At 43.3% G+C, this 12328-nt stretch overlaps 1 protein-coding gene across 2 annotated transcripts in view; it reads left to right on the top strand.

The window, feature by feature from the left end:
* Positions 1-12328, top strand: part of ACP7 (acid phosphatase 7, tartrate resistant (putative)) — a 40991-nt gene that overhangs the window by 14245 nt on the left and 14418 nt on the right. For both annotated transcript variants that reach the window (XM_089679791.1, XM_089679792.1), the window contains exons 3-9: positions 2056-2259; positions 3548-3730; positions 5599-5624; positions 5888-5985; positions 9388-9450; positions 10012-10126; positions 10793-10906. In XM_089679791.1, the coding sequence (XP_089535917.1) occupies positions 2056-2259; positions 3548-3730; positions 5599-5624; positions 5888-5985; positions 9388-9450; positions 10012-10126; positions 10793-10906 (803 nt within the window). The remainder of the gene's footprint in view (positions 1-2055; positions 2260-3547; positions 3731-5598; positions 5625-5887; positions 5986-9387; positions 9451-10011; positions 10127-10792; positions 10907-12328) is intronic.

Here is a 12328-nt window from a genome sequence, read left to right as displayed (position 1 = left end):
TTTTTAAACCTTAATGCATAGAATGCATTAGGGCTTGTTTACACTTGCTTCAAAATGTGGCATTGGACACGCTTTTTTAAAGCACTCTGAATACCAGTCAAAGCACCTGTCACTAAATAAAAAGGTTACCTTACAGTCTTGCTCACACATTGCATTTGCTTTGCTTCAAAAAGTATACCTCATGTTGCTTTCATGGTGCTTCAAAGCATCTCTAAAGCCTTCATAAAATCCTATGGCAAAGCTCGCTAACAGCACCTGCAGCTTTCAAGGGGCTTTTATTCAGCTTTAGCTTTGCTTTGTTTTGGGGGTATTGCAGGTATGAGATATCCCAGGATGCACTGGGAAACCAATAAGCAAACCAAAAAAATGGCATCAGCAGTCACTTCTGGTTTATGTGTATATATTGTGGGAGGGCTTGGTGCAGATGTCACATCTGGTGTGCAGCAGGGAGCAGCAGGAAAGTGAGCGGGGTCCGGACTGGAGCGGAGCAACTGGCAGACGGCGCACATAGTGAACAACATGGAAATGCTAAAGCGGAAGCCCTGGACCCTATGAATACGTGCATAGCACGGAACGCGTCAGTGTGGCTATAACAACTGGATGTCTAGCCATTGCTGGTGGCCATCCTGAATACTATATAGTCAGTGTTTTTTACTCACTTTTACTACTGTTATTTTACCGAATTAGATGGAATAAAGTTCCCTACAGAGTCACACTATGTGGTCTCCTTTATTGGCCTCTCTTTACGAGGGTCTGCTTTAAAGGTGACCCTAGAAGGTGACACGCTTCAAGGACCCCTGAACACCCCATGTAGATGTGACCAGATGGTGTATAGGATCCTGACCTGACCTTGGGAAGCAGTTGACCTGATTAATACCTGATGAGACAGGCTATATCTCACACGTGCGTTTTTGCGAGTGCGCTATTTACTTACTTCGGTTTACCATCTACCACCTAGGATCAGCTTTCCCCGCATGTTTATCTGGATCATACGGCATCCTCACGTGGGCTATTACATTTGGGACATTTATACACTGAGATCACCGAATGGTGACACCTCATTTTCTCACTATATATATATGCCTATTTTATGACATCTATTTATGTTGCATATTTCGTTTTAGCGCTGCACCTTTGTATGATTGTGGAAGGTGATCAGGGACCAGAGAGAAAGGACTGAGCAGCAAAGGATCAGCAGAGCTGGCAGACCAGAGCAAGAGATATTAGCAATGTCAATGTGGTGCGCAGCATGGGAGCAATATAGCGAGAGGTGAGCGAGGAACAGAAAGAGAGTAGGATCAGCAAACCAGAGGATCAGCAGAGCTGGGGGTTACTACTGAGCTAGGATCAGCAAAGCTGGGGGTACTACTGAATGGGGCATCAAGAGAGCTGGGATACTAATGAGCAGTGGATCTGCTGAACAAGGGTAGTAGTAAGCTGGAGATCTACTGAAGTAGGGTACCAATTCTGAACAAGGGTACTAAGCAGCTGGGGATCTGTAGAGTGGAGGTACTACTGAGCCGGAGTCCTACTGGGCCCCTTTTAAAATAAATAGAAAAATCAACACACACAGGGTATCTGCCAAGCCTCATTAAAGCTTCAAAAAGCATTACTGAAGCATCACCGTAGCATCAAAAAAACATACTAAAGGGGCTTTAATGTGTGTTGAAGTCGAAGCATGTGTAAATGAGCCCTTATTTAGTGAATGGGCTGTTGATCCCTCCTGCATAACATCATTTGAAAAATTGAAGGAGACAGACTCAATATTGTTGGCTGAACAGTGACTTCATCATTTCGGATGCAGCCGCTGCCAGGGTATTTTGTCAGTCAGTGGCATCAGTTGTCAGACTATAATAGCTGCAGCAGGAAATTTGATCACCTCACCTGTTTAGCATGGAATAGGGTAAGGTATTGGATTTTTTTTTTTTTTTACGCTCAGCCCCTAGCTGAGAGCTGGTGGGGAATATGATGCATACAAAATTTTAGACTTACATTTTTGTTTTTGTATAGTTGCACTTTGTATATAATCTATATCAATCAATTTATTTCTTACAGGCCAGCCAGCATCTATAACAGTGACCTGGACGACCTTCAGTTGGACTCCATCTATGGTAGAGTTCAGTCCTCTTCCAGGACCACCTTTATTTAACCTCACAGCTTATGGTGAGACAACCTTATTCGTGGATGGAGGACCGATGAAGCGGAAAATGTATATCCATCGGGTTACCCTGAAGAACCTGATTCCTAGCCAGAGATATGGTGAGACCTGGGCCCTTCTTAGACACCGTGGTGCTTGAGGCACTTTTGTATGATGATGCCTCTTTGTACAAGCTCTGCCCCTTGTGTCACTATTACTTAAAGCAGAGCTCCAGTTATTTGATTTTTTTTTACCATGCAGTGGGGCTGTGCCCCCGCTGCATGGATCAGCTGCTAATTTTTTTCTAGGGGTGAGGACTAAGCTTATACCTGACCCACTGATCCTGCAGAAAACTACGCTCCCCCATGGACTGTTCCTGTCTGTGGAACACGTGCATGTGGGGTGGTGGGAAGGAGCCGCAGGAGCCCGAAAGGACCGGTCTTCTGTGGGGAGATTGGACAGGGGAGGTGAGTATATCTTCGGTGTCCTCTCCCCTAAAACATATCGAACATTTAACCCGTACAGTTGCGGGCACAGCAGGATTTCTGCTAAAAAGGAAAAGTACAGCCACAGCTCTTTTGGCTGCACTTCTGTGGATCACAGGAGTGCAGTTTGTTCTGCACTCCTGTGACTCGTTTTCAGCTAATGTCACTCAGCTGCTCCAGGGTGGGGAAAGATCCCTACTTTAAAGTTGAAATCCACTCGAGTCAGGAGCAGCGCCTGGCTCAGCCTTTCAGCGATCCGCTGAGAGCCTGAGCTAGCCGATCCCTCGCTCTCCACAGCCCAGCGCTACAGTGAGCGGAGCAACTGTGAGAACTCAACAGTCATGTGATCGCTGAGTTCTCACCCTTCTCCAGCTAGGTAAGTATAATTTAAAAAAAAAATAACATTTCCCATACTTTTAAGTGTAAAAGTGCTGCACAGTTGGAAGCACCATGAGGTCTACTTTATACTTCATATAGACCACTAAATAAGGGTAATGAGAAATGGGTTCATGTTTCTTGAACCGTAAGGAGTCTTGTGACTATTTTGAACATCTCTTTTTCCCTGCAGTTCATTTTCTGAATTAAATAACAAAGGAGGCCTTAAGAAAAGCAAAATAAGGAACAAGCTATCAGAGTGTAAATTTCAAGTCTTTGTGCTGCCCCATAAAACTCTGGCCCACAAGTGTCATTATAGTAAATACAGCTGTAGTAGACACATACTCACAATCTGCCCTATTGCTGCCTTTACCCATATTCCATAGAATACATTTGCCTAAACCTTCATCAGGATCTTATATGGGTAAAATCTGTGGGGGGGACAAAAAGACAAACGTTGACCCCTCTGCTACCTGAGTGAGTAGGGCACATCTGTTTTTAAGAACATTGCCTTGCTGCCATTTATTCCATTTTTTTCTTTGTTTCTCAGTTTACCACTGTGGCAGTTCACTTGGCTGGAGTCCTCAGTTTTATTTCCGGGCCCTTCGTAATGACCCATCATGGGGCCCACACTTGGCTGTGTTTGGAGATATGGGGAATGAGAATGCGAAGTCACTATCTCGGCTCCAGAAGGAAACCCAGATGGACATGTATGACGCCATACTCCATGTGGGTAAGTAAGATTTGGGGGGTTTTCATGAAGGTGTGTGGGGAGCTGTGTCTGTAGAGTGCAGTAGACTATGAACATGGAGTGTAGCAGATTGTGAGAATAGGAATCAGTGGGCTGTACAGGGGATAATGTAGAAGAATGGGGTCAATTGTCAGGGCAGATGTAGAGAGGACTTTGAGTGTAGAGTGCAGTAGACATTTAGAGGAAAAAAAATTAATACTGATCAGGAGCAGATTTAAGCCTTCTGTGCACCTAGGACAGCTGGGACGCCATTCTCCCCCCATTCTGCAGTTGACTGTATTGTTCACGCTATAACTTTTTAAAGACTAACATCACGTTTTGGAACATGTTATGCTTTACACATGTATTTACTCTGGTCCTGGGATCCTGACAAAACTGTCAGGATTCCCCAAGATGCCTAACTGGCAGCTGGCTCAGCCTCTCAGCGCGCTGTGTGAGCCTGAGCCAGCTGCTCCCATCCCCTCCACATCCCAATGCTCCAGTGAGGGGGGCAGAGCAGAGAGCCAGTGACTAACCGTTACCGCTGTCTGCTTAGAGTGGACCCAGCAGAAGAAAACACACAGAGGCGGATTGTGGTGAACTGAGTATATATTGAAACATTTCAACAAGATACAATCAGGTCTGGTGGGGGAGCACAGCCATCTGGAGCCAAATGCAAAACTCACAGCAGTGGTCCAGAGCGATGCTGACAGTGTCTGCAAGGAGATGTGGAAGAGCGGCCTGGTTGGTCCAACCTAAATGGGAAGCTACTGTGGTGAGGAAGGCATGTCCCTGCACTTTCCCTATTCCTCTGGAACTTTTCTCTGCTGCTAAATGCTTCTTTAGCAAGTGATGAACCTGTCCCCACTCTAGCCACTTGCAGAATGCATACCAATTCAGGGGGGCAGGGACTTAAATAAGCTCTGTCCTCACCCAACATGATCATAGGCTCACTAGGGAACCAGCGTCCAATCAGACAGTTGCTCCCACAGGAAATGATAAAGGAACTATGTTCCCCAGGACATCCTTTCCCTGCTGCACTGCCGCTTTGGGTAGAGTGCCACCTACAGTGGGGAGTACAGACTGCACCTGCCTACAAGCGGTCTTTGGTCACTCAGTTCTCGATTATTGCTGCAGCCATCTACAGTAGGTGAGTATAAATGTTTTTTTTTTTCAGTTCCTGCACTTCTCTTTTAAGCTTCACAATAGGTGCCATAGGTGCCAGAATGAAGTAACTTCTGTGAGCATGCAAGGGAGTTTATCCTGGGCCAGCCAATCAAAATGGCTGAAGACCCCAGACCTAGAAGAAGACTAGGTAAGAATGTCAGTGCTAGTGACACACCAAAGAGGAAGAATGTGGAGGAGGGCACTTTAGGTGGCAAGTCTTCCACTGTATGCAAGTATGCTGTTCATATGGACCTATGCGTTCGGTTCTGCTTTAAAGCTGCAACAAGGAGAGGCTGGCCAAGCAACACACAAAGCACATATGTAAAGCACACTACTGTGCTTTGTAAATCTGTGTTTTGTGGTTTGTTTTTTTTAACAGAAGTCTGGCCATGTAAAAGGCTACACTGCTTTATATAAGCCCCAGTCTGGCCATGTAAAAGGCTACACTGCCTTATAAAAAGCCCCCAATGGCGTTGTCAGTGTAGAGTGCAGTAGAGTGTAAGTGACATGTACAATGGAGTGTCTATGACGAATATTGTCTAGTGTATTCAATAATGGGTGATGTTAATGCATATCCCGTATTATATAGAATGCTTTGTATAGTAGATCTTGTATCAGCTGTATGATTCAGTTTTCCAACGTGGGTCATGTATATGCATCAACTCTTTTTTTTTTTTTTTTTTTTTATTATCTTTCTTATGCAGGCGATTTTGCATATGATATGGATAAGGTAAAATATGTTCATGTTTTAATATTTCCCATTGCCCAGCCATTATGCAATGAACAAGCTTTTACAATTACCATCCACTATACTCTTGTTGTTTCCTGTGCTATACTTCTCTTATTGCTGTCATGTCTGTCATTTTCACCTATTTATTATTTCATGTGTGCCACAAAGGGTTAGGGTAATATGTTAATGCTTTGTAAATAAAAAAATAATAATAGCTGCATTATTAATGATAAAAAAATCAACAGTCATCTTCTTTCTTAAAGGATAATGCTCAGGTGGGTGACGAGTTTATGCGCCAGATTGAGTCAGTGGCTGCCTATGTTCCCTATATGACCTGTCCTGGAAACCATGAAGAGGCCTAGTAAGTGCGATTTCTTGTTTCCAGAAGTGACATTTAGTGAAATGCAGACCTGTCCTTTGTTTAACATGGTACTGTTTTGACTATTTGTTCTGCAGCACAAAAAATATAATTATTTTGAACAGTAAATCTTCCAATTCTTAAAACCTAGTTACACCCTTATGATTTATTAATGTAATAGAGCCAGACAGCATATACAGTAATAAATCTAAGCTTTTATACAAAACAAAAAGTTTTATTGCTAAGAAGTTGACAGATTTGGCCCAAAGGCCACATAATAGCTGATCACAAGTTATGTACATAGAGACACTAGAGTTCGTTCTGTTGCTCTTTTAAACTGATAAGCATTGTAGCAAAGGGTAAATACCCCACGCTGTATCAATTTTGGATAGTCGGACCGCCGCTCTCTCACATAAAGCATTGTCCCAGATTTCCTGCAATCCAACCCGACTCCCCTGAACAGTGCGTTAATAAACAGTGCTTCTCATGTAGTGAGACTGCTGTTGATTTATACACTGTTCAAGGCTAGAGATGCTGTCCAAAGCTCCAGATTGCTTCAGCATAGGGTATTTTAACTCTGGTTGCAATACAGCAATTGTGAGGATTCAATTAGGTCAGTAGTAACCCCCTTCTCTGCTGATCCTCCTGTCTCTTTGGTCCCCTCTCACCACCTGCTGCATTGCTCGCATGCCTCACAACATGTGACATCTGCTAGTTTCTCCTGCTCCGGTCCCCCAGCTCTGCTGATCCTCTGCTGCTCAGTCCTCTGTCTCTCTGGTCCCCACTCGCCTTCCGCTATAGTGTTCCCACATTGTATACAGTGGGGCAAAAAAGTATTTAGTCAGCCACTAATTGTGCAAGTTTTCCCACTTAAAAAGATGAGAGAGGCCTGTAATTGGCATCATAGGTAGACCTCAACTATGAGAGACAAAATGAGAAAAAAAATCCAGACAATCACATTGGCTGATTTGGAAAGAATTTATTTGCAAATTATGGTGGAAAATAAGTATTTGGTCAATATCAAAAGTTCATCTCAATACTTTGTTATATATCCTTTGGCAATGACAGAGGTCAAACGTTTCCTGTAAGTCTTCACAAGGTTGGCACACACTGTTGCTGGTATGTTGGCCCATTTCTCCATGCAGATCTCCTCTAGAGCAGTGATGTTTTGGGGCTGTTGCTGGGCAACACGGACTTTCAACTCCCTCCAAAGGTTTTCTATGGGGTTGAGATCTGGAGACTGGCTAGGCCACTCCAGGACCTTGAAATGCTTCTTACGAAGCCACACCTTCGTTGCCCCGGCGGTATGTTTGGGATCATTGTCATGTTGGAAGACTCAGCCACGTTTCAGCTTCAATGCTCTTGCTGATGGAAGGAGGTTTGCACTCAAAATCGCAGGATACATGGCCCCATTCATTCTGTCCTGTACATGGATCAGTCGTCCTGGTCCCTTTGTGGAGAAACAGCCCCAAAGCATGATGTTGCCACCCCCATGCTTTACAGTAGGTATGGTGTTCTTTGGATGCAACTCAGCATTCTCTCTCCTCCAAACACGACGAGTTGTGTTTCTACCAAACAGTTCTATTTTGGTTTCATCTGACCATATGACATTCTCCCAATCCTCTTCTGGATCATCCAAATGCTCTCTAGCAAACTTCAGATGGGCCCGCACATGTACTGGCTTAAGCAGGGGGACACGTCTGGCACTGCAGGATCTGAGTCCCTGGCGGCGTAGTGTGTTACTAATGGTAGCCTTTGTTACGTTGGTCCCAGCTCTCTGCAGGTCATTCACTAGGTCCCCCCCGTGTGGTCCTGGGATTTTTGCTCACTGTTCTTGTGATCATTTTGACCCCACGGGGTGAGATCTTGCGTGGAGCCCCAGATTGAGGGAGATTATCAGTGGTCTTGTATGTCTTCCATTTTCTAATTATTGCTCCCACAGTTGACTTGTTAACACCAAGCTGCTTGCCTATTGCAGATTCAGTCTTCCCAGCCTAGTGCAGGTCTACAAATTTGTTTCTGGTGTCCTTCGACAGCTCTTTGGTCTTCACTATAGTGGAGTTTGGAGTGTGACTGTTTGAGGTTGTGGACAGGTGTCTTTTATACTGATAAGTTCAAACAGGTGCCATTGATACAGGTAATGAGTGCAGGACAGAGGAGCCTCTTAAAGAAGAAGGTACAGGTCTGTGAGAGCCAGAAATCTTGCTTGTTTGTAGGTGACCAAATACTTATTTTCCACCATAATTTGCAAATAAATTCTTTCCAAATCAGCCAATGTGATTGTCTGGATTTTTTTTCTAATTTTGTCTCTCATAGTTGAGGTCTACCTATGATGCCAATTACAGGCCTCTCTCATCTTTTTAAGTGGGAGAACTTGCACAATTGGTGGCTGACTAAATACTTTTTTGCCCCACTGTACCATGTGCGCTGTCTGCTAGTTTCTCTGCTCCAGTCTGGACCCCGTTTACCTTCCTACTGCTCCACGCTGCACACCATAGATGTGACGTTTGCTCCAGACACTTCCAGAATATATACACATAAGAACCAGAAGTGACTTCTGATGACGTCATTCTGATTCACTTGTTGGTTTCCCAGTGCATCCTGGGATATCTCATACCAGCAATTCCCCCAAAACTAAGTGAAGCTAAAGCTGAATAGCCTCTCAAAAGCTGCAGGTGCTGTTAGTGAGCATTGTGATAGACTGTGGAGGCTTTGGAAATGCTTTGAAGCACCATGAAAGCAACATGAGGTATAATATTTGAAGTGAAGCAAACGCAATGTGTGACCAGGACTGTAAGGTAACCATTTTATTATGTGACAGGAGCTTTGATTGGCATTCAGAGTGCTTTAAAAACGAGTGTCAAATTACACATTTTGAAGCAAGTATAAAGGAGTCCTAATACATTCTATGCATTATGGTAAAAAAAATACTTTCAGCAGCTGTTTCTTGCTCCTCCCTTCCCCAAGTACTTCCCTGGGTATTGCATCGATCCAGCACTGTGCCCATCTGCAGGTCTTCTCTCCCGTCTTTCACAGGCTTGGCTGAGAGTAGCAGGAGCCATGGGCTCCTGCTGCTGTCTATCAAAGCCAGTGAAGGGGCAGAGTTGAGCCGGGCTGTGTGTGTATATAGACACACACAGCCGAGCTTTGGAGTGAGCCTGCACAATTATCACCATAGGAAGCGGTTTCCTATGGTGGCACAGGGAGAAGAGGAGGAGCCCAGATTGCCTCCGGGGGACCACAGAAGAGGAAGATCGGGGGTGTTCTACCAGTGCACAGAGCAGGTAAGTATACCATATACTGTATGTTATTTAAGAAAACTAAAATTTTTACTTTACAATCACTTTAAAAGATCTGACAATAGCCTATTAAAACAGCAGTTTTTGTCACCTTTTTGTTTTTCAGCAACTTTTCCAATTATCGCATGCGGTTCACCATGCCAGGAGACACAGAGGGCCTGTGGTACAGGTAGGGAAACACTAGGTAGAAATGACACATTGATGCATGAAATTAACATGTGACCTTAAAGAATATGTAAACCCAACATTTCATATTCCTGATATACGCCTGCAGTATTATGTACTTGTATGAAAAAAAGTCTCCTATTCTTTCTACTGTTTCCTTTGTGTGAAATGCCTGGTGATCCTGCCAGTTCCTGTGCTTTCCTATTAAAAACTCACTATACTAGGCACGAGAGCACAGTGTGGTTAGTTCTGTAGCTGTGCTGGGAACTCAGCCTGCTCTCCTCCAATGGTCAGACTACTTGTGCTGACACCCCCCCTTCCCTACACAGCCATTTAGGAAGATCAGTGTACCGCTGTTACCCCTCTCCAAGTTCTCTGTTCTCAGTTGCATAAGGAACTTAGATGGTATGTGATCACTTATAAAACAGGGGGAAAAAAGGTATATAAAAGGTTTATTTTTATCTATACACGTTTTGCCATTCATTTCTATTTTAAACTGAATTGGTTGTTTTACAAGGTGAGGCTTTACATATACTTTAACATTTATACATCATTCTCTCTCCAGCTGGGATCTTGGACCTGCTCATATTATCTCGTTCTCTACAGAGGTTTATTTCTACCTGAAATATGGCGAAGAATTGGTGGCAAAGCAGTTTAACTGGCTACAAAGGGATCTTCAGGTTAGATGCACAGTGTTGGTCTTCAGTCTCCATCCATGTCATAGATTATAGTCTTGTTTTTACAATGCGTACTTTCTGGATCATGCTTTGAGTAGACGTGTATGGATTGTTTTTGAAGAATAAAGATATCTTTTAGTGTAACTTTAAAGGCACATTCAGGTCAGATGCAATAATATTTTTCAATTTAGAACTCAACTCCAGCCACAACTTTTGATTTGTTTAGGGTGCAGCAGGGCAGAGTCTTTATTGCCATCTGTAGCCCTATTGTGCTCCTGTTCAAAACTGTGAGTGTTCGGCTACTGAACGCTGGTTTCTATGGAGAATAGTAACTTCTCATCACTAATAGCTCTCAATGCAGCCTTGACTTTACAAAATACCAATTCTTGGCCCTGATGAAGGGAGACTTTTGTAGCTCCAGAAACGTGTTGGCCATAGTGGAAATTTTCTAGTGGCTTGGTTCTTCTGTCATTTCTTATCTTTGAGTAGTGTAGTCAGTCTTCACAGCAAAGGTGAAGTACTATTACTGTTAGATGTATTACCATGATCTGGGCCAAATATCCTCTAATTAGGGCTGGATTACCGTCACTTGAGCCTGTAGGCACCCAAGCCTTTGGTGCCCAAAGCATAAATATGTGATAAATAATGTTCAACCTTCCTCTTTTTTAGGAGGCCACCAGCAAGGCTCGTCGTTCTGAGCGCCCATGGATCATAACAATGGCTCACCGTCCTATGTATTGCACCAATTTTAACAGTGATGACTGTGCCCAAGTTAACAGCACGGTGAGTGGAATATCCAAGCTTTTTAGAAGTCACAATTCCAGGAGGCCATGAACCTGGACATTTTCCTCCACCTTCCCAGATTGATTTGAGTTCAGAACATCTATCAGGTTTTTCTCTTTCAAATTATTATTGAAATGTTTTAAGGAACACAGTGTGGAACACAGTAACAGTTGTACGTTAAGTAAAGGAATCATCTCTCAGGTTTTTATTGCTGTCTGTGCCCCCATTAGGGAGATTCACCCTCTTTGTTTCCCATGTTTACTATTATTACTGAGAGGGAAAATCCCAAATTTGTGGCTGTCACCAGAACAGGAATAGAGAGGAAAACCTTCCAATGGGTACACTGGTGACAACCAAGGATTCCTTCACTTTGAAGGGACTTCCTTTCGCCTCCTGTTTTGAAGGGAAATTTCATTGAAGGGACACAGATTGGAAAAAAAATGGACAGGGGTCATAACCCTCCCTCAGTCTATCGAAAATTAAAAAGCTTTCTCTTTAGTTCTATTTTAAAGGACTATCTAAATGGTTACAAATTGAATGGATCGTTAAAGCAAGGGTACATACGGATGGAAATTCAGTAGTTTCAGCAGGGACCAGACGAATTTTGATCTGTGTGTATGTGTGGCCCTTTCTGTTTTGCCAGAAACCAGGCATTTGATCGATCCTGCTGGGAAACCTTCTTCAAACAGTGGCTTGCAGCCAATTGGTTGCAGCACTGATCAGTGTATTCTGACAGTGGAGAGTTCCCGCTTTCAGAAAACAATGTCCCGGTCAGGGTGAATCCTTCATCAACATTGCTTGTGTGGATGGAAGAATTATTTTTTTTTTTAATTCAGCCAGAAGGCTGAACAAAAAAAACAGTTTATGCATCCAGTTTTAGGTAGGACATAGTCCAAAAGAGATTTAACAGCTGAAGGTGTAACCAACTTGTTCACAACATCACATGTGTGAAAAACAATTGGCATCCAACCTATTAGCAATGGAGAAAGTCTTTTTATTTTTGTTGTGAATATTCTGACACCATGAATTTTATGGAGTACAATGTCTCAGGGCCCAATCACACCAGTGGGCTTGCATTTTTGCCTGTATAACATAATTACTCTGGAATGTGTTGTGTAAGGCTAATGCAATGCACTATTACAACACATCACAGTGTTTACTTATTTTTTTCACATCAAAGGTATCAAAAAAACACATTTAACTTTGTGAACCATTGACTTTACAGACATGCTGCATTTTTATGGAATGCACACCATTGCCCGTGTATGGTGTTATCAGGGTATAAAAAAAACAATTGTTTACTATGTGCCCTTGCGCTGAGCCTCAGTGCACCTGGTGTGAACAAGCCTTCAAAGTTTGTGTAAAAAAAGATGTATCTTAGTGAATTGAATTAGGCCTCATGCACACTGGGAGTTTAGAACT

This window comes from Staurois parvus, unplaced genomic scaffold (assembly GCF_062004578.1).
Source record: "Staurois parvus isolate SC_StPar_1 unplaced genomic scaffold, SC_StPar_1.0 ptg000232l, whole genome shotgun sequence".
Classification (NCBI taxonomy): Eukaryota; Metazoa; Chordata; class Amphibia; order Anura; family Ranidae; genus Staurois; species Staurois parvus.
The sequence above is the reverse complement of the archived record's forward strand: the minus strand, read 5'-3'. Positions and strand labels throughout refer to the sequence as shown.